At 40.0% G+C, this 21,233-nt stretch overlaps 1 protein-coding gene and 1 pseudogene across 2 annotated transcripts in view; one reads left to right on the forward strand and one right to left on the reverse strand.

Annotated features, from left to right (window-relative positions):
- Nucleotides 1-21,233, forward strand: part of RNF130 (ring finger protein 130) — a 177,605-nt gene that overhangs the window by 39,787 nt on the left and 116,585 nt on the right. For both annotated transcript variants that reach the window (XM_068980710.1, XM_068980709.1), the window contains exon 2: nucleotides 2,190-2,384. In XM_068980710.1, the coding sequence (XP_068836811.1) occupies nucleotides 2,190-2,384 (195 nt within the window). The remainder of the gene's footprint in view (nucleotides 1-2,189; nucleotides 2,385-21,233) is intronic.
- LOC138086660 (mitochondrial import inner membrane translocase subunit Tim17-B pseudogene) lies at nucleotides 14,173-14,899 on the reverse strand (annotated as a pseudogene).

Here is a 21,233-nt window from a genome sequence, read left to right on the forward strand (position 1 = left end):
CAAGCAAAATCAGTCTCCTTGTGGTGATGATAGAGATGGGGATCAGGAGATAAGTAATGCAGAGAAATAGAGGAAGGCAACAGAATGGGAAAGACTAGATATCTCTTCAAGAAAAGTAGAGATACCAAAGGAACATTTCATGCAAAGATGGTCACAATAAAGGACAGAAATAATATGGACCTAACAGAAGCAGAAGATATTAAGTAAGAAGAGGTGGCAAGAATACACAGAAGATCTATACAAAAAAAAAGATCTTCATGACCCAAATAACCACAATGGTGTGATCACTCACCTAAAGCCAGATGAAGTCAAGTGGGCCTTAGGAAGCATCATTACGAACAAAGCTAGTGGTGGTGATGGAATTCCAGTTGAGCTATTTCAAATCCTAAAGGATGATGCTGTGAGAGTGTTGTACTCAATATACCAGCAAATTTGGAAAACTCATCAGTGGCCATAGGACCGGAAAAGGTCTGATTTCATTTCAATCCCAAAGAAAGGCAATGCCAAAGAATGCTCAAACTACCGCACAATTGCACTCCTCTCACATTCTAGCAAAGTAATGCTCAAAATTCTCCAAGCCAGGCTTCAACCGTGTGTCAACCATGAACTTCCAGATGTTCAAGCTGGATTTAGAAAAGGCAGAGGAACCGGAGAGCAAATTGCCAACATCCGCTGGATCATCGAAAAAGCAAGAGAGTTCCAGAAAAACATTTATTTCTGCTTTATTGACTATGCCAAAGTCTTTGACTGTGTGGATCACAACAAACTGGAAAATTCTGAAAGAGATAGGAATACCAGACCACCTGACCTGCCTCTTGAGAAATTTGTATGCAGGTCAGGAAGCAACAGTTAGAACCAAACATGGAACAACAGACTGGTTGCAAATTGGGAAAGGAGTAAGTCAAGGCTGTATATTGTCACCCTGCTTATTTAATTTATATGCAGTGTACATCATGCAAAATGCTGGACTGGATGAAGCACAAGCTGGAATCAAGATTGCTGGGAGAAATCAAAAACCTCAGATATGCAGTTGACACCACCCTTATGGCTGAAAGTAAAGAGGAACTACAGAGCCTTTTAATGAAAGTGAAAGAGGAGAGTGAAAAAGTTGGCTTAAAACTGAACATTCAGAAAACTAAGATCATGGCATCTGATCCCATCACTTCATGGCAAATAGATGGGGAAACAGTGACAGACTATTTTTGGGGGGCTCCAAAATCACTGCAGATGGTAACTGCTGCCATGAAATTAAAAGACGCTTGCTCCTTGGAAAAAAAGTTATGACCAACCTAGACAGCATATTAAAAAGCAGAGACATTACTTGGCTGACAAAGGTTCATCTAGTCAAAGCTATGATTTTTCCAGTAGTCATGTATGAATGTGAGAGTTGGACTGTAAAGAAAGCTGAGCACCGAAGAATTGATGCTTTTGAACTGTGGTGTTGGAGAAGACTCTTGAGAGTCCCTTGGACTGCAAGTATATCAAACCAGTCAATCCAAAAGGAAATCAGTCCTGAATATTCATGGGAAGGACTGATGCTGAAGCTGAAACTCTTGATAGTTTGACCATCTGATGCGAAGAACTGACTTAATGGACAAGACCCTGATGCTGGGAAAGATTGAAGGCAGGAGGAGAAGGGGACGATAGAGGATGAGATGGTTGTATGGCATCACCAACTTGATGGATGTGAGTTTAAGCAAGCTCCTGGAGTTGGTGAGGGACAGGGAAGCCTGGCGTACTGCAGTTCATGGCATGGCAAAGAGTCAGACAGGACTGAGCAACTGAACTGAACTGCAGTGAATGAGCAGAAATCAGGGTAGATCCGTCCCTTGGATTGCTGGGGGTTCTGTTTGTCATTTCTTCCTCCTCTCTTCACCAACCTACATTAGATATGATCAGTCTTTTATATTTTGTCAATCTGTGAAGTTAAACAGAGTCTTTCCCTTCTAATTTCCTTTACAGGTAACGTTTTAATGGAGCATCTCTCTCCCTGTACAGATACGGACTCGGATTCATTGCATTGTCCTTTGTGGATGTATTTATAGCTCTGCTGGGAGCAAGCTGCTTGAAGTGCTATGGTATCCAGAGAATAGTTAAGCCCTTTGGCGAAGACTTGATTGATTTTATTTCCTTGAGGAAAAAGTTAATGTCTCTGGTTGTTTTTTTTTTCCCTCTTCTCATCTGTCTAGTTGCTGATCATCTGGGCTGTGATCCTCAAACACGGTTCTTTGTCCCTCCTAACATCAAACAGTGGATTGCCTTGCTGCAGAGGGGAAATTGCACCTTTAAAGAGAAAATATCACGGGCTGCTTTCCACAATGCAGTTGCTGTAGTCATCTACAATAATAAATCCAAAGAGGAGCCAGTCACCATGACTCATCCAGGTAAACAAAAAAAGGAAGTTGTAGATTTTGTTTTCCCTCTGGCAAATTATTGCTTTATAGGAAGGCATTTTACCTCTTGCTGAAACCGTATCATTTCCAACAGAATTCTAGGATTATATTTTTCTTTGGTATTGCCATTTGTTTGTTGAGATGCTTTTTTTCTTTTAGTTGAACTTTTTCTTACGTAATGACAGTAGCAGACTGTGAGACTTGCATTTATGAAGGAGCTGACTGTGACTGATCCTTAATCATTTCACATTTCACTTGATAACTTTGAAAGGTAATATCTTATCATTCATCCAGATTATGTCATGCCTTTTATCTTATCAAAATGAATGCTGAAACTAAGTAATTACTTTAATTACAGTAGTAACCATATTTCTTCATTTTTGTGGAAACAGGACATTTCTAATGGACTTGTTTTAATAACAATGGTGCAGTTTATTGAGCACTGCTATATATATGGCAGGCAATATATGGCAGTGAGTTTTTTGGTTTTTATTATACTTTACTTTTTAAAACGATTTTAGGTTCCCAGCAGAATCTGGGCATATTTCATACTGGCTTTTTTCACTTAGTTATATGCATTTAGGTTTCCTCCATGTCTTCGTGACTTGATAGCTCATTATTTTTGAGTGCTGAATATTCTGGTTTCTTGATGTTCCACAGTTTATTTATCAGGTCACTTACTGAGGGACATCTTGGTTGCTTCCAGGTTTGAGCAGTTATGAGTGAAGCCACCATAAACATATATGTGCAGGTTTTTGTGTGGACATAAGTATTCAGTTCCCTTGGATAAATACTAGGGAGCCTGATTGCTATGTTGTACAGTAAGAGGATAGTTTTGTAACAAGCCATCAAACTATCTTCCAGAGTGTTTCCAGCAACAGAAAATGAAAATTTCCTGTTACTCCACATCCTCACCAGCATTTAGTGCTGTCAGCTTTTTTCCTTCTTTTTGGTCATCGTAACAGGTTGTTTTAATTTGTGTTTCTCTGATGACATGATGTAGAAGAGTCCCTTTTTAACATATTTTCTTAGACCGTCATGGACTCCTGGCCTCATCATGGCCATGTATGTTGTAGGTACTCTCCCACTTAGAGACCAAGAGACTGAAGCAAGCAAGGGCCAGCAGAAGAGAGGCTGAGACACAGGTTTTTTGGTGTTTGCCTTTCAGTTTACCAGTCTGTCTCTTACAACTAGTTGAAACCTAGATAAACTTTAATTCTGTACTTATAAAAAATGTTAAAGATTAATGAGTTATTTCTTTAGAATTAACTCTTTAATCATATAATTCATATTTGCATTATCATGCAAAGACCTCACCTTAACTTAAGATCATTGATACTTTTGTGTATATCTTGATAGAATAATGCAGATTAATTTAAATTTTATTGCTCTAACTTGTTTTCTTCCCTTCAAATTAAACATTTTAGAATTAAAATATGTATTTTTTATTTCTCCAAAAGTAATTTGTGCTCATTGTAGGAAAACTGAAACTTTTTAAGGAAAGTATAAATAAAATAGAATGTGTGATTTTCACTGTCAGAGATGACTAACACAGCATTGTAAATCAGTTATCCTCAAAAAAAAAAAAAGACAGTGGTTTTTCTGCCTAGGTCTCAGAGCAGATGCCAGTTTGCTCTCATCAGCTATATTAGAGGGAAGAAAAAACTTTGAAATTTTGGACCTAATCATTCCTTGCTGTTTCCTTCTTACTGAAAACACAAAGGAAAATGGATAGAGAGAAATTCAACTGAGCAGAATGTATTTTTCTTTTTATGTGATGTTGTTTTACATACACAAAACCACTAGAGAGGTAGTGAGAATGAGAGTCTTTTAAGTATGTAAAGATCTGGGCATTATAAGAGAGGGAATCAAGTTTGTTTCCCCCCGCCCCCCGCCGCCCCAATGATTTTTGTTTAAAAAAGGAGAGAATTCTTTCTAAATTAACATGGATTTTCCATCTGTGTTCCTTGAAATGATACGAGTATCCAGAAATGTTCCATAGATGACCCATGGAGGAAAAAAGGTAAATGATGAAATAAGTTTTAGAAAATGCTTGAAAAATATTCCAATTTTAGAAGCTCCTAATAAACATACTGAAGTCTCTGAGAAGTCTTAAAGACCTGTTTTAATTGATTAACCTGCAGTTTCCCAAATTTATTGACCATGTAACTCTCTTATTACATTTTAGCTGATAACACAAATAAGGAAAATTAGGGATAGAGTTTGAGGATATATTCTTAGGATATAGAACTTTTGTAAGGCAAATGTAATATAAGAGCAATAAAAAATGGCTTTATATTGCAAAACTATGGCTTTATGATACACAGAAAATTAGAACAACGTGAGACAGTAAATTGATAACAGCGCTTCAGAGAGAAATTCAGTACCGTCTAATACCATTAAAGAACTCAAACCTTGTGATCCAATAATGTCACATCTAGACAGAGGCTCTGGGACACTCTTCAGATTTTGATGTACGTGTGTATCCTCTGGGGATCTTGTTAAAATGGAGATTTTGATTCAGTAGGTCTGGAGTGTAACCTGAGATTCTATATTTTTAGTAAGTTTATACGTGATACTAATGCCACTGGTCTACAGATCTTGCTTTGAGAAATAGGGAAAGATAAGAAAGCTTGATTTCCGTCTCAGATCTTTCACTGGCTTCCTCCCTGTGATGCAGGCCACGTTGCCTCCTGGCCAGGTTTCCGTCTCAGATCTTTCACTGGCTTCCTCCCTGTGATGCAGGCCACGTTGCCTCCTGTGTAGGAAGCCCTCTTTGGTCTCTCAGTCTCTTTCTCAGGAAGGCCATGAATGCTTGCTGTGGAGGGCAGCAGCATAGACAGTCTCTGGCTCTGAGAACCATTGTTTTCCTGGCTCATTAGTGCACTGCTTCTGTCTCCCTTCACAGAGCCCTTTCTTCCTGTTTCTGTGTAAGGACCCTTCTGTCAGAGTAACCGGATACCCCCTGTATCTGTACCTGCACAGATACCTGAAACATACCTGTAGTTCCACATCTCAAGGGGGAGACCCGTGTTTTAGCCCTCCCCTGCTCACATGTCAGTTCTATTATCCACCCTTCATTTGAGAAAAAGCACTCTGTGCTGTGCGTTGTAATATGCACTAATATGAACTGGTAAGAGCTGATGGAAAGAGCCCTGGGTCACAGCCCCAGGGAGTCTACTGGCTGATGCGGCCCCTGCAGTCTTCATAGTGCCTTTTGTGCCTCTGGACGGCACTGTCCTTCTGCTTTCTGCTGTCGTCACGTGTGTATACTTGACTGGCAGTGGAGAGAAGACTGTGGGTTTCTTTAAGTTAAAGTTTGTGTCTTTTTATTTTCTGCAGTGGTTAGCAAAATATCTTGAACAAAATAAGTATGTGCTGCATTGAAATGGTTTCATGAAGATATTTAGCTTTGTTAAGCTTTCATTTCATTTATGGATATATTTTATAACTAATTTTAAAGTATTTCATTGTCTTGTCTTGTTGACAATGTTTCAAGAGCTTATTCCTGTTTGTTCTAATGAATGCCCTTCATCTGGTGGCTGAAGGACATCCTTTCTGGCGCAGTGTCCATGACATCATTGACAGGAAAGACCGCTCAATTTGTGGTTTTATTTGTTACCTCTACTTGGCAGAATAAGTTCTTTGTAATGTAGTTAACAAATATGTGGTAGTATAAAGGGGAAGTTATGGGCACTTGCATAGTTTAAAATAATGCACATTTGTATAAAAGTTAAGGATTTATTTTCCTGGTTTTTAAAAATTAATATAGACTTTATTACTTAACAGTCATAAATTGTGTCAAATTGTTGTCAAGTCAGAGAGCTCTTTGATATTTTTATTTGTATGTCTGTAAGAATCTGTGAGCATTTTTTCATTGCTAATAGGAAGATGAGGTAATTTAGATAAACGTTTAACCAAATAATTTACTTTTCTATCTTTATGTCAATTAGCAGTATCGGATGCTTCTTAGTGTTCCTTTAACTGGTTGAATAGAATCAATCAAATAGCTCTTCACCTTTTCTGCATCTTATTCTCTTTTTTAAAAAAGGTATAAGCTCTATATTATCTAGCAATGAATGGGAAAGAATTACTCTGTAGAATATAGAATATTCTCTTGGTGAATAGGAAAAAAATCACACCTTATGAAAACAAGTAAAGATGAATCACAAATACATTGTAAAAGATCTTTAAATATCCAGGCTCAGAGATTAAAGCATCTGCCTGGAATGCAGGAGACCTGGGTTCAATCCCTGGGTCGGGAAGATCCCCTGGAGAAGGAAATGGCAACTCACTCCAGTACTCTTGCCTGGAAAATCCCATGGAGGCAGGAGCCTGGTAGGCTACAGTCCATGGGGTCGCAAAGAGTGGGACACGACTGAGTGACTTCACTTTCACTTTCACTATTGCTTTATTCTAAAAGGCCATCAAGAAAATAAATAGTAGTCATACTGTTGCTTTAACTGTTTAGTTTTTAGGTTCTAATTGAATATGAATTTAATTACTTCAGAAAAGATTGAGTCTGCATTTTAAATATACTACTATAGCAGAAAGTAGACTCTTAATTGTGTCTGTGGCCTGAGTTTGCAAGTATGTCTTCTGTATCTTCCGTATGATCCATACACTTTTTTCAGAAATTCATAATTATCAAGAAAAATCTGAAACTAATACGTAAGCAGTAGCTTTTGAAAAATAACAACTTTTCAAAAATGACTGCTGATGATTGTTTTAAAGCATTCCTGTAAGCTCTGAACTTGTCCTTTCTTTCCCTGGAAGTAGAGAGCCCTCCCTGTGCTAGATACTTCAGACAGTTTATCCCCTAGTGTTCCTAATTCAGACACTGCAGGCTCAGTATCCTGAGTAAATTGATCAGATTCATCACTTGTGATTTTATCTTGCTTGTGCTTATTCTTTCCTCTCCAGCAGTAGAAGAGGAGGAAGCTAAAATAATGTAAAGGATCTGCGTGGGGTTTAGAATACTAGCTTAGAAATCGGTTTCACAGGTTACAGGACAGAGGGCATTTTTTACTTGTTAGCTGTTCATATGACGGTGACCTGGATTTACAGGACAAGCTCAGAGCTAGTGCCGCAGGCACAGCTGCTAGGGAAAATGGAGCAGCCTTGCTCCGTGTGTTAGAGGACTGGTAAGGATTAATTGATACCTCACAGTGTTCCTCAGTTCGGGTTTTTCAGAGGTAGGACACTGACAATTCTTGGCTCTGTAGAGCTGTCCTTTGTATTTACAGAGTGTTTAGCCTCCCAGGCACATGCCTACTAAATGCCTCCATATTTTTAACTGTAAAATCCTTCCCCAGAGTTTGTAGATGGACTCTCCCTAGGAGGGCCTCTCTGCCCTTGTAAGACTTACTGTCAAACTCCTCAGTCTGGAGAGCTTTTGGAGGAGGAATGAAAACAAGTCACTTGTTGGTGAGGGTAATGGGGACAGAAAAACTGATGAAGGGAAAGGTAATAGGCTTTTATACTGTTTACTCATATGTTGCATTTCTGGTGTGCTTTTTTCCTTTGTGTAGTCATAGATATCATCTAGTGTCATTTCCCTTTCAGTCTAGATAATCTTTTAAATCATTTCTTGCAGCGCGGATCTGCTGTGACAAATTCTCATCATTCATTTACCCTAAAGTGTCTTTTTCTGCTGTCATTTTTCAAGGACATAGATGTAGAATTCTGGGTTTCAGCACTTTAAAAGTGTTGTTTCTTTGTTTTCTAGTCACTGTTTTTGTTTTTTTTTTTCAGATAAGTTCCATGTTATAGCATGATTCTTTAAAAGAAATCTTTTATTTATTAATTTATTATTTACTTGGGATTTATTCCATGTGGATGGTTTGTCTCTTTTCTGTTGACTTATTCAGTTATTTATATGTATCAGAATGGGCTTATGGATATTTATTTTGTACTTTGTATTATAATACGGTATTTCTTGGCTTATTTTTTGTTCACATTATTCCAACTTTGGCCATTGGGAGCTCTTTCAGTTGACTCTTGTGTCCTTTGACATGTTTCCATTACTATGAGTGTTGGTTTTTTGTTTGTTTTGTGTTTTGAGCATTTTCTTCTTTTCTGGTGCGATAAGATGCTCCAGGTTCATCTTGTATATATTTCCTTTCCCATTCCTAGAATCAAGCATTTCTCCAAGGAACCCTAGTTTCCGTTTATTGGAAAAATGATATTAGAAATCACACTCCGGGTATTAGATGTACTTGTTACTATTAAGGTTTTATTGCTTCTGGACCTTCTCAATTGACAGACAAAGGAAATATATAAGTGTATACTAATACCTGTATATGCACATAACTAAATATTCCTATATATAACCATTTGTATCTATTTTAAGCTTAGAATGAGTTCATACTTAGGTCTCCAATGCTAATCCATTACATTACATGGATCCTTGTGGTTTTCTCCCTTTGCTTATCTGTGAACTTCCACTCTGAAAGTGAGAAAGCTGACTGACACCAACCACCATCCATTTTCTTCAGTTCACTGAGCTCTCAGACTTAGAAGTTTTTAAACATAAAAAGCATATTGTAAGGCCTTTGGAGTGCTGGTGCTTGGTGTAAAAGCTATCGTAGGTTTTCTTCTCAACTTAAATCTTCCCTGGTTGGAATGCCTGTGGACTTAACTTTTCTTTCTCCACTCATTAAAAAAGTTTTTTTATCAAAAACTTGTACCTAATCAAATTTGCAAGCTCTTGCACAGCAAAGGAAACCGTAAGCAGAATGAAAAGATAGCCTACGGACTGGGAGAAGATATTTGCAAGTGGTACAACTGACAAGGGCTTACTTTCTAAAATATACAAACAGCTCATATATTTCAGTAACAGAAAAACAAACAACCCAATAAAAAAATGGGCAGAAGACCTAATCAGACAGTTCTCCAAAGAAAACATAACAGGTGACCAATAGGCAAGTGAAAAGATGCTGATCATCACTTATTATTAGAGAAATGCAAAGCAAAACTATAATGAGGTTCCACCTCACATGGGTCAGAATGGCCATCATTAAAAAGTCCACAATTATCAGACATTGAACCTTCAGATTTCCATTTATTTCTGTCTTTACAAAATTCTCTTAATAGAAGAAAAATTCGATTTCCTGGAGGATTATAAAAGGCACCTGAAACAGTTCTTTGCTCAAAGAGATAAAAAGTTTTGGAAAATGAAATTTTGAAGTTGCCTGAAAAGTAGCAGAAGGTAGCGGAACAAAACAGTGAATACACTGTTCAGTAAAGTTCTCAGTGAAAATGAAAAACGTGTCTTTTATTTTTCCTTAAAAACCAAAGGAACTCTTTGGCCAACCCAATACAGTGGAGTATTACTCAGCCATAAAAAAGAATGAAATAGTGCTGTTTGCAGCAACATTGATGAACCTAGAGATTATCATACTAACTAAATTAAGTCAGAAAGAGAAAGAGAAACACCGTCTGTTACCACTTACGTGTGGAGTCTAAAATACGGCACATATGAACATATCTATAAAACAGACTCAGAACAGACTTGTGGTTGCCAAGGGGCAATGGGATGTGTAGGAGGGAAAGATGGGAGTTTAGGATTAGTAGGTGCAAACTAATATATAGGATGGATGAACAACGGGGTCTGCCTATATAGCATGGGGAACTGTATTCAGTATCCTGTGATCAGTCATCATGGAAAAGAATGTGAAAGGAATATGTATAATTGAGTCACTTTGCAGTGCAGCAGACGTTAGCATTGTAAATCAACTAAAATAAGATTTCTTAAAAATGAAACTTATGAGAAAACATAAATATGGATATCTTAACTTGAAAATGGCGCAAAACTAGGTGGATCTTGGAACACAGAGCAATGAAAAGAGTATTCATTAGGTCAGCCCACAAATGGTGCAAAAAAATTAGTAACTAGGTTTTGTGGAGAAAGTAACACTTAAAGTTGAGGCGAGCTGGCAACAATAATCATGTAAGCTCAGCATATGCTAAAATGTAGCATGGCTGCTAAACAGTATATTGAAAGCTTGACCTGTATCCCTGTAAGCATACTATTCAGATGAAGGGAGACATTAGTGTCATGCTGCTCTTGATATTGAAGTACTATATTCATTCTTAATTGAAAAAGACATTTAAAAATGTCCAAAAAAGAACAGAATGGAAAAAGTTTTATTGAACACAATTTGGAATTTTAGCATCAAGTTAATAATGATAGTGTTTTAGACCACTAAGTAATAACCGTGAATTCATACTGATCTAAAAAGTAAAATAAAGTGAAAGTGTGATGAGGAATGGAATGCTTACCTAGTCTCAAAATACCTCCCTACAGAATACTTAACAATTACTAGGGGAAAGAGTCACTGGAAATGCCTGGAAGACATGACTTTTATGAATGATCAAAGTGAACATCACTAGTAATGGGTTATACCCAAACTGTGCCCCCTGGGAGAATTCACCAGAAAGAGCACAGCATCACTTCTGTGATGTTCCTACCAGAGGTGCGTGACCTGAGTGTCACCACAAGGAAACACCGGACACATCCAGAATGAGGTACATTCTACAGAATAAAGACATCAAGGGCTTGAGCGTCAGGCAAAGCCTGAGAGACTGTTAAATGTAACGTGTGGCTCTGGCGTGGACCACTGTAAAGGACATTATTGGGAAATTGAGTGAATTGAATGGACTCTCAGGTTAGACAGCAGTAATGTATCAGTGTTAATTTCCTGATTTGGGTGATTGTACTATTTATTTATAAGTGGCTTTTTTGTTTGTTTGTTTATGGAATACACACTGAATGTTTAGGGATGATGTGGCATCATGCCAGTAGCTTACTCTTGAGTGGTTTGGGGGAAAAGAAGTTTTTAGATTTCCAACTTGTAAATGTTAGATTCTTTTTAAAATCTTTTTTAAAAAATGAATAATTTGGGACTTTGGGAATAATTAGTATGGAGAAAAGACTGAGGCAGAGTCCCAGAGAAGATGTCTTTGACTTCTTCCAAGTGAAGAGGAGTTTTCATCAATTCTTGGAGGTGTTTCTTTTATTTGATGGCATCTTATGGTTTCACAGGATTTTTTCTTCATGATACATACAGTAATGATGCACTCTGCAGTTTATGGTATTATACACCATCGATAAGTGAAATACAGTTTATTTGCTCAGTGATGCTTCTCCAGAGAAGAGAGCCAAGAGCCACGAATGGGCATTCAGGAGTCAAGAATTTGGTTATTAAAAGGGCCTTTCTGTACCAAAAACTGGGCTTCCCTGGTGGCTCCTCAGTAGAGAGTCCACCTGCCAGTGGAGGAGGCACAGCTCCCACCCCTGGTCCAGGAGGGTTCCACGTGGCGTGGAGCAGCTGTATGCACCCCAAGTGTGAGCTTGTGCTCCAGAGCCCGAGAACCGCACCTGCCAAAGCTGCGCAGGCAAGAGCCAGTGCTCTGCCGCAAGAGCAGCCTCTGCAGGGAGAGGTCTGCACCACAACCGGGGGCGACCCCTGCTCTCCCTCGCTAGACAAAAGCCCCTGCGGCAATGAAGACCCAGCCCAGCCAAAAGTAAATGAGTAGAATTCTTTTAGGTAATTTATAGGGGGTTCCTGTATTATGCTGGAGATGATCTCTAAGGACTCTTCTGACTAAAAGATTGGATGATTTTCTTGGTGTCTGGTGCTGTCCTCCTAATTACCCTCCTACTTTTCTGCCTCTCTATATCAAGGGCAAAAGTGGCTTTTTTTCCATCTGGTCTTTCCTCCTCTTTTTTCAGTGAGAACAGAAATTACCTGAGGAGTACATACAGGCAGGGGATAGCATAAGAAGAAAAGAAAGGACGTTTGAGTACTGGGCATTGAGCCTTGGCTCTACTTGTTTGAGGAACTTCCTACTCAATAAAAGAACAAGGGTTCAGGAGACCCTTGTTCTTTTTGAGGACAAATTATAGCCGAGAATCATCAGGAATTATCAAGCAACTCTGAAATCGCTTGGTGGCTCACACATGGAGCTCCCCTGTATGTCACCTTTTGGGCAGGCAGTTTAGGTTCAGACTTCAGCACAATTTCAAGTTCATCAGTGTTGTGAACCTTGTGGGCATCCGCTGATATCCGCGGTACTGGCATTTTCTTGAAGCAGTACAGCTGCTTTCACACCAGCACACTTCCACAGCAACAACTTCACCTTTCACTCTCGTTCCACACCGTGTGTCCCTCTTGTGTCAGTCATTCACCTCCCTGCCTGTTGCTTCTCAGAGGCGCTGCCTCCTCACTCACCCACCCACACATACATATCTCTGCCGTTGTCCTGGCCAACTTCAATATCCATGTGGGGAGTGAACGACCAAACCTAAACTTCTTCTCTGAGCTCTTCTGACCTCATTAGGAACCTGGGCCTCATTGTCTCCTGGAATTTTTATGTCTCTTGAGTCTCAGTTCCAGCATCCTGCTCTCTAACTGTCGCTTCTTCTCTTTCTCTCCTGTCATTTGAGTTTGTTGAAGCTTTCAGTTCTGTGGGCCCTCTGTTCTCTCAGGTTTATCCTCCTCCACACTTCACCCTTGCATACTACTTAGATCATGAGCCGCTGTTTCAGTCACTCTGGACAAATGATTTCATGTGGTCAGTAAGTGTCTACCATCACAGGAGCCTACGCATGTGAAAAGACCCTGCTGCTGGGAAAGATTGAAGGCAAAAGGAACGGGGGCGGCAGATGACAAGATGGTTAAATAACGTCACCGACTCAGTAGACATGATTTGAGCAAACTTCGGGAGATAGTGAAGGACAGGGAAGCCTGGCATGCTGCAGTGCGTGAGGGTGCAAAGAGCCGGACACGACTTAGCGACTGAACAACAGCCGTCACACAATGCTGCGTCCAGTCCACTTGTCTCCTGCACTGCCCTGAGTGCCATGGAGTCTGAACTTTATTTAGTTGACAGCAGGGCTTCCCTGGTGGCTCAGAGGTTAAAGGATCTGCCTGCAATGAGGGAGGCCCGGGTTTGATCCCTGGGTCGGGAAGATCCCCGGGAGAAGGAAATGGCAACCCACTTCAGTATTCTTGCCTGGGAAATCCTATGGATGGAAGAGCCTGGTGGCCTACAGTCCACAGGATTGCAAAGAGTTGGAGACGACTGAGTGACTTCATTATTCACTAGGGATACATGACACCCCACTCCAGTACTCTTGCCTGGAAAATCACATGGACGGAGGATCCTGGTGGGCTGCAGTCCATGGGGTGGCTAAGAGTTGGACACGACTGAGCGACTTCACTTTCACTTTTCACTTTTCATGCATTGGAGAAGGAAATGGCAACCCACTCCAGCGTTCTTGCTTGGAGAATCCCAGGGACAGCGGAGCCTGGTGGGCTGCCGTCTATGGGGTCACACTGAGTTGGACACGACTAAAGCAACTTAGCAGCAGCAGCAGCAGGGATACATGAAAGGTTTTGAATAGAGGAATGAAATACAAGTATATGTTTTAGGAAAAAACAGTGACAGATCTCAGCAGGAAATCTATAATATATTAATCTGTCACCCACAAGTGCATTCATTTTGTGAAAGAATGTAGCATATTTTTTTCTCCTTTGAATTCTTTTTTTTTTTTTTCATTTCCCCTCCAACACATTCATCCCACAAGCCTTTGTTAGAGACCACTCTCTGTGCGGCTCCAAATCCGAGGGCTCCCAAGTCCCTGAAGAGTGCTCTGCCCCTGTCCTAGAGAACAGCTCCTGTGTGGGGCTCAAGGAGTAAGTATGGAGGCCTTTCAAAACTGACTTTAAATGCTCATCAGGGCACTGTGTAGAGAGACTAGGGTGGGAGTGTGTTACATGTGAGTAGGGACCGTGGTGCCCTGATAGAGAAGGGACCCACCCATCGGGGCAGCTAGGGTACCCCACACCCAACCTGGGATAAGGAAACAGAGTAGAGGCCCTCTCTGAAGGGTCCTAGGGCCACCTGGGAGCCAGCCCTCCCTTCGAGGTAGATAATTGGGGAGAGAACAGAAGAGGCGCTCCCATGATAAGTGGTCACTTCCTCCATGATATTGCTGATAGCTGGGGTAGCCTGCGGTCAGGGTACACTCGGGGCAGCTGGCTGAGCTCCTCCAGGAATAGGGGTGCACTGCAGAACTGCTGGGCCCTGTAGTGAGTTTGGAGGATGCCTGCACCCTCGATGAGGGCCAGCGGGATGCACCCCCATCATTGCTGAGCCAGCCGTGGCCAGTGGCCACTGTGGGCAGCCGGCACAGTGCTGGTCAGTGCCCCAGGGGTGAAGGAGCTCCAGGGGTCTTTCTTGCCCCACAGCAGCACCAGACCACAGTTGATGGTGGAAAACATGTCCCCCCACATGGCGAAGATATCTCCAGTGTGAGGGGCTCAGATCCTCACAGCGTTGACACTGCCTGTCAGTTGATGCCAAATTCCAGCAGGAGGGCCATTACAGAAACCCTTAATAGCCTGAAGACTCCATGCTGATAATACCCATAGTGAAGGTTCCACTACAGTCATCCACATAATTCACCAAGGGCAAGGCTCACAAACGCACTCCTCCATGGCAGCCTCACTTGAATTCTTTTTTTTTTAATAAGTATATTTTATTGAAGTGTAACTGAGTTACAGTATTTCAGGTGCACAGCAAAGTGATTCAGTTATACAAATAGATGTCATGTATTATTTTTGAAACTATTTCCCATCATAGGTTAATACAAGATATTGACTGTAGTTCACTGTGCTGTATGATAAACCTTTGTTGCTTGTTAATATCTATTTTTTAACTAGAAATCTAACATTCTATTCCTACTAAGTCAAACAAGTAGAATCAAAATGTCAATTTTTTTAGTTAGGCAAAAACTCATAAGGTTTTTAAATATATATATTACACATATTTATATATATGTATACAAAAGCTTTCCTACTACACTTGATAAAGGCTTGAGAAATAACATCCCCAAAAAAGGAAGAGATGGAGAAATTGGAAAACATAAACTAAATGAAATGGGAGCACTGAATATGAAATAGAAAAAGTGAAACAAACTAGATAAAAGACCATCATATAGTTCAGTTGGTTTTAAACATGACTGCTCATTAGAAACACATCTGGAGCTTTGGAGAAAAGAATCCATACTTGAGCATTTGTATTTTCCAAAAAATTTCAAGATAGTTCTGAGATGCATCTGGATTTCAAAAAGTAATTATAGGCTTTCTATTAGATCCTAGTTTTGGTGCTATAGATTTTTGTTATTTTTCTGTTGACCAAGAGACCTCTGGGACAACATTAAACACACCAATGTTCACATTATAGGGTCCCAGAAGGACAAGAGTGAGAGAAAGGACCTGAGAAAATATTTGAAGAGATAATAGCTGAAAACTTCTCACACGTGGGCAAGGAAATAGTTAACCAAGTCCAGGAAGCGCAGAGAGTCCCAGGCAGGATAAACCCAAGGAGGAGCACAGAGAGACACATAGTAATCAAACTGACAAAAACTAAAGACAAACATAAAATATTAAAGGAAAAATGACAAATAACATACAAGGGAACTCCCATCAGGTTATCACCTACAGAAGGGATAGAAACTCTACAAGCCAGAAGGGAATGAATGGCATGATACAGTTAAGTGTTGACCAATCATGATACAGTAGTAGTGAGTAATAGTTACATAATCCCAATAGTAAAAGATGTTTATCAGTTTTCACAACCAATAACCTGACAAAAAATAAAAGAATTACAATTGCAAGTCATAATGGGAACATGATTAACTTAACAGTATAAAATAGTTACATATACAATTTGGGAGGGTCAAGCATAGTGATGTCATAAGTGATAGTGCATACATGCACGTGTTTTCATCCACCCAGTCTATGTCTTTTGGCTGGTGTATTTAATCCGTTTACATTTAAGGTCATTTTTGATATGTATAATCCTGTTACCATTTTCTTAATTGTTTTGGGTTTATTTTCTGCAGGTCCTTTCCTTGTGTTTCCTGCCTAGCGAAGTTCCTTTAGTATTTGTTTTAAAGCTGATTTGGTGGTGCTGAATTTTCTTAACTTTTGCTTGTCTGGAAAGCTTTTGATTTCTCCATCAAATCTGAAGGAGAGTCTTGCTGAGTGGTTTTCTTGATGAGTGCAAAAATCCGAATCTCTCGGGTCATGAGATTCATGGAGACACAAGCACACAGGGCTCAGCCAGGATGTGCAGTGTGATTGATGGTGCGGTGTGACTGATGGGCCAGCACAGAAAACCCATGACGTACACCTACCTGTTCCCTCTGCAACAGCCATTCTAGCTAGACCGTTTGTTGTTCAGTTGCTAAGTTGTGTCGACTCTTTGTGGTCCCATGGACTGCAGCACGCCAGGCTTCCCTACCCTTCATTATCTATCTGAGTTTGCTCAAACTCATGTCCATTGAGTCAGGTAAGGTGGTGTGGTATTCCTATCTGTTTAAGAAAATTCCTCACTTTGGTGTGATCCACACAGTCAAAGGCTTTAGCATAGTCAATGAAGCACAAGTAGATGTTTTTTAGGAATTCCCCTGCTTTTTCTATGATCCAGTGTATGTTGACAATTTGATCTCTGGTTCCTCTGTTTTTTCTAAATCCAGTTTGTACATCTGGAAGTGCACAGTTCACATACCACTGAAACCTAGCTTGAAGGATCTTGAGCATAATCTTCCTGGCATGTGACATGAATGCAGTCATACGGTAATTTGAACATTCTTTGGGATTGGCATGAAAACTGATCTTTTCCATTCCTGTGGTCACTGCTGAGTTTTCCAAATTGCTGGCATATTGAGTGCAGCACTTTTAACAGCATCATCTTTTAAGATTTGAAATAGCTCAACTGGGATTCCATCACTTCATTAGCTTTGTTTGTAGTGATGCTTCCTAAGGCCCACTTGACTTCACACTCCAGGATGTCTGGCTCTAGGTGAGTGATCACACCATCATGGTTATCTGGGTCATTAAGAGGTTTTTTGTATAGTTCTCCTGTGTATTCTTGCCACCTCTTCTTAACATCTTCTGCTTCTGTTAGGTCCATACCATTTCTGTCCTTTACTGTGCCCATCTTTTTATGAAATGTTCCCTTGGTATCTCCAATTTTCTTAAAGAGATGTCTAGTCTTTCCCATTGTATTGTTCTCCTCTATTTCTTTGCACTGGTCACTTAAGAAAGCTTTCTTAATTCTCCTTGCTGTTCTCCTGAACTCTGCATTCAGATGGCTATATCTTTCCCTTTCCTCTTGGCTTCTCTTCTTTTCTCAACTTCCGTAAGGGCTCCTTAGAAAACCAGTTTGCTTTCTTGCCTTTCTTTTTCTTGGGGATGGTTTTGGTCATCACGTCCTGTGCAATGTTGTGAACCTCCGTCCATTGTTCTTCAGGTACTCTTAACAGATCTAGTCCCTTGAATCTGTTTGTCCGCACATAATCATAAGGGATTTGATTTAGGTCATATCTGAATGGCCTAGTGATTTTCCCTACTTTCTTCAATTTGAACCTGAATTTCACAATAAGGAGCTGATGATGTGAGCTGCAGTCAGCTCTCAGTCTTGTTTTTGCTGACCATATAGAGCTTCTCCATCTTCTGCTGCAAATAATATAATTAGTCTGTTTTCGGTACTAACCATCTGGTGATGTCCATGTGTAAAGTCCTCTCTTGTGCTGTTGGAAGAGAGACCTTTAAAGAAATTTTAATCTCTTTCACTTAAAATATACAGTGTTCTGCTTTACATATAAAGAAGTCATTGAATTCTTTAGGCATAACTGATGTCACTACCAGAAGTTACTAAAGTGTCTTTGAAGAAACTTAATATGGGAATGCAACATTCCACTGAACTCTTTATATGGGAAATTATTTAAGAGCTTTAAAATTCCTTAGAACATTGGCAACTGATTTGAACTTAGCAAACAAGTTCCTCTATTAAGGCAGAAAACCTGTTAAATGGGATTTTGCACAGGGATGCTGTTTTAAAAAAAAAACTGGTGAGCTTACAGTACAAATGTGGAAAAACTTGCAGTGAAAGCACTTTCTGCACTTGGGACCTAGTGCCTCAAACTGTTCATTTGCCCCTTTCCGTATCTGCCTTTGTATAGTATCAGCTGCCCAGCTGAATTGGTCTTGCCCTGAGATTCATTCCCAGGAGTAGGGTGACAAAGGCTGTTGAGAGAAGAGCTCAGTGATTTCTGATACTTCCCAACTGCAGGCATTCCCGGGGCTGAAGTTCAGTCCTCTTGGAAGCCAGGAGGATTGTGTTGGTCAGCAGATAGCTCTGAGTGTTTCCCATGGTTGTAGAAGTTAAAGAGAAGCAACAGGAGTTCAAAATTTTGTGGTAGGGACTTTTTGGTTTCCTCTACTTTCTGTGAGTAATAATAATGTAAATAGGATAAGCTAAGTAAACTGTAGATACACTTACTAAGCCATGATGCCTGCAAGTAATACCATTTTTTGAAAGAAGAGATAGAGGTTCAGGGAGGATAAGTATCACGGTGGAATTCGAGCCTAGACATTTTAACTTTAGGGCCCAAAGGAACTTAGCTTCATTTCTTGGCCCCTGAGATTGATTTTGTAGTCAGGATTATATCAGCATTAACATATTTTTACACATACCTTTGTTTCCCAAAGAAGTGCTAGGTGTTGGGGGAAAAGGGACTCTTACAGAAAAGATGCCAACCGAGAAGTTCTGTTTATTTAGTAGGAAAAAAAGATAGGTAGAATCATACTGATTACAGAACCGCTTTGCAAAAAGTAGAAGATATTAGAAAAGTCACCATTTTATAAATGCTGTTGTGGTCAGGTGGGCATTAGTGGGTACATTAAACAAAGACTTATTGGGGAACTGGATATTCTGAAAACATCACCTTATAGACTGCTTATTAACTAAAAAGAGACAAGTATTTGTTCACAGTAGAGAAAATCTGGCAGATACCAGATTAGCCAAGTGATAGAACTCGCCTTCACCAATAAAGGTAAAACCTGACATATGATGTAGCATGCTGGAAGGACATAGCATCACCTGTGTACCATTCCTACCAAAAACATTTACTTCGGAGATATAATCATGAAAAAACAATCAGACAAATCCAGATGGAGGGACATGTTTAAAATATGTTGCCTGGACTCATCAGAAAGGTCAATGTTGTGAATGTCCGAAAGTAACATGGAGGGATCTGCTTTAAAGCAGAGGAGACCGACAAGAGACAGCTAAGCACAGGGCCCACAAGACCAGATTAGGGTATTGAGTGCACGGCTGAGCTAAATAGTTGTGAGGCTCATTGAAGTAGGCAGAAATATTTGAATATAGACTGTATATTGCAGAGCAGTGTCATATCAGAGTTCAGTTTCTTGAATGTGATAAATGAATTATATCCATGGTAAAGTATTTAAGAAGGAAATGTAATGGTGTTTGCAACTTACTGTCAGTTGGTTCAGCAAAAACATACAGAAAAGGTGAAGTGTTACCTCACTTTAGTTGACAGATCTAAATAAAAAGTGTGTTTAAGTGTTCATATAGTATTGAAACTATTCTATAGGCTTGAAAATTCTCGAAAGAATAGAGTTGTTTATTAAAGTAGCCATACTCAAACAGGGGAAACATTCACATTAAAAATGATAATGGGAAAAGCTTTCAATAAAACAGATGAAAGCAGGGATCACAACAAGGCTTTTACTTAATTGGTATCTCTGGTAAATTAATCCTGGCTACTGAGCATGTTGAAATGAATGGGTTTCTGAGGCCATATTCATGACTTAGCATTGTTTGCCAAGGGCTTTAATGTGAGAGTGGTGGTCGATGTTCCAAATATTTGTCATCTTTCGTTAAATGTTTGTATCGTTACAGTCAAATTAGGTCCTTTGCTGTTCAGTTGCTCAGTCATGTCTGATTCTTCGCCACCCCATGGGCTGCACCCTCCGGGCTTCCCTGCCCTTCACCTCCCGGAGCTTGCTCCAACTCACGTCCATTGGGTTAACGATGCCATCCAAACGTCTGGTTCTCTGTTGCCCCCTTCTCCTCCTGCTGTCAGTCTTTCCCAGCATCAGGGTCTTTCTGATGAGTTGGCTCTTTGCATCAGGTGACCAAAGTATTGGAGCTTCAGCATCAGTCCTTCCAATGAATATTCAGAACTGATTTCCTTTAGGATGGATTCCTTGGATCTCCTTGCCGTCCAAGGCACTCTGAAGAGTCTTCTCAAGCAGCACAATTCAAAAGCATCAATTCTTCAGTGCTCAGCTTTCTTTATGATCTAACTCTCACATCCATACATGACTACCAGAAAAACCATAGCTTTGACTAGATGGACCTTTGTTAGCAAAGTAATATCTCTGCTTTTTAATATGCTGTCTAGGTTGGTCATAGCTTTTGTTCCAAGGAGCAAGCATCTTAATTTCATGGCTGGAGTCACCATCTGCAGTGACCTTGTAGCCCAAGAAAATAAAGTTTGTCGCTGTTTCTATTGTTTCCCCGTCTATTTGCCATGAAGTGATGGGACCGGATGCCATGATCTTTGTTTTTTGAATGTTGAGTTTTAAACCAGCTTTTTCACTCTCCTCTTTCACCTTCATCCTCTTCCCTTTCTGCCATCAGGGTGGTTTCATCTGCATATCTGAGGTTGTTGATATTTCTCCTGGCAATCTTGATTCCAGCTTGTGCTTCATCCAGCTCTTATCAGTTGTTACTTGATCTAACCGTAATTTTATCCTGAGCTTACAGTTTTCCTGCACTGATACTCTCCCCGCAACAGAAACTGGCTTCACAAGTCTTTACAAGTCAAGTGTCTGAGACAAACCTTAAATTAGGATCTTTGAGCCAAGATCTCATTTATGGGTGGGGCGTGAGGAAGTCATGGACCTCTGCTGAAATTAGAAGGGAGTACACTACCATCAGATTCTCTAAGGA

This window comes from Capricornis sumatraensis, chromosome 9 (assembly GCF_032405125.1).
Source record: "Capricornis sumatraensis isolate serow.1 chromosome 9, serow.2, whole genome shotgun sequence".
Classification (NCBI taxonomy): domain Eukaryota; kingdom Metazoa; phylum Chordata; class Mammalia; order Artiodactyla; family Bovidae; genus Capricornis; species Capricornis sumatraensis.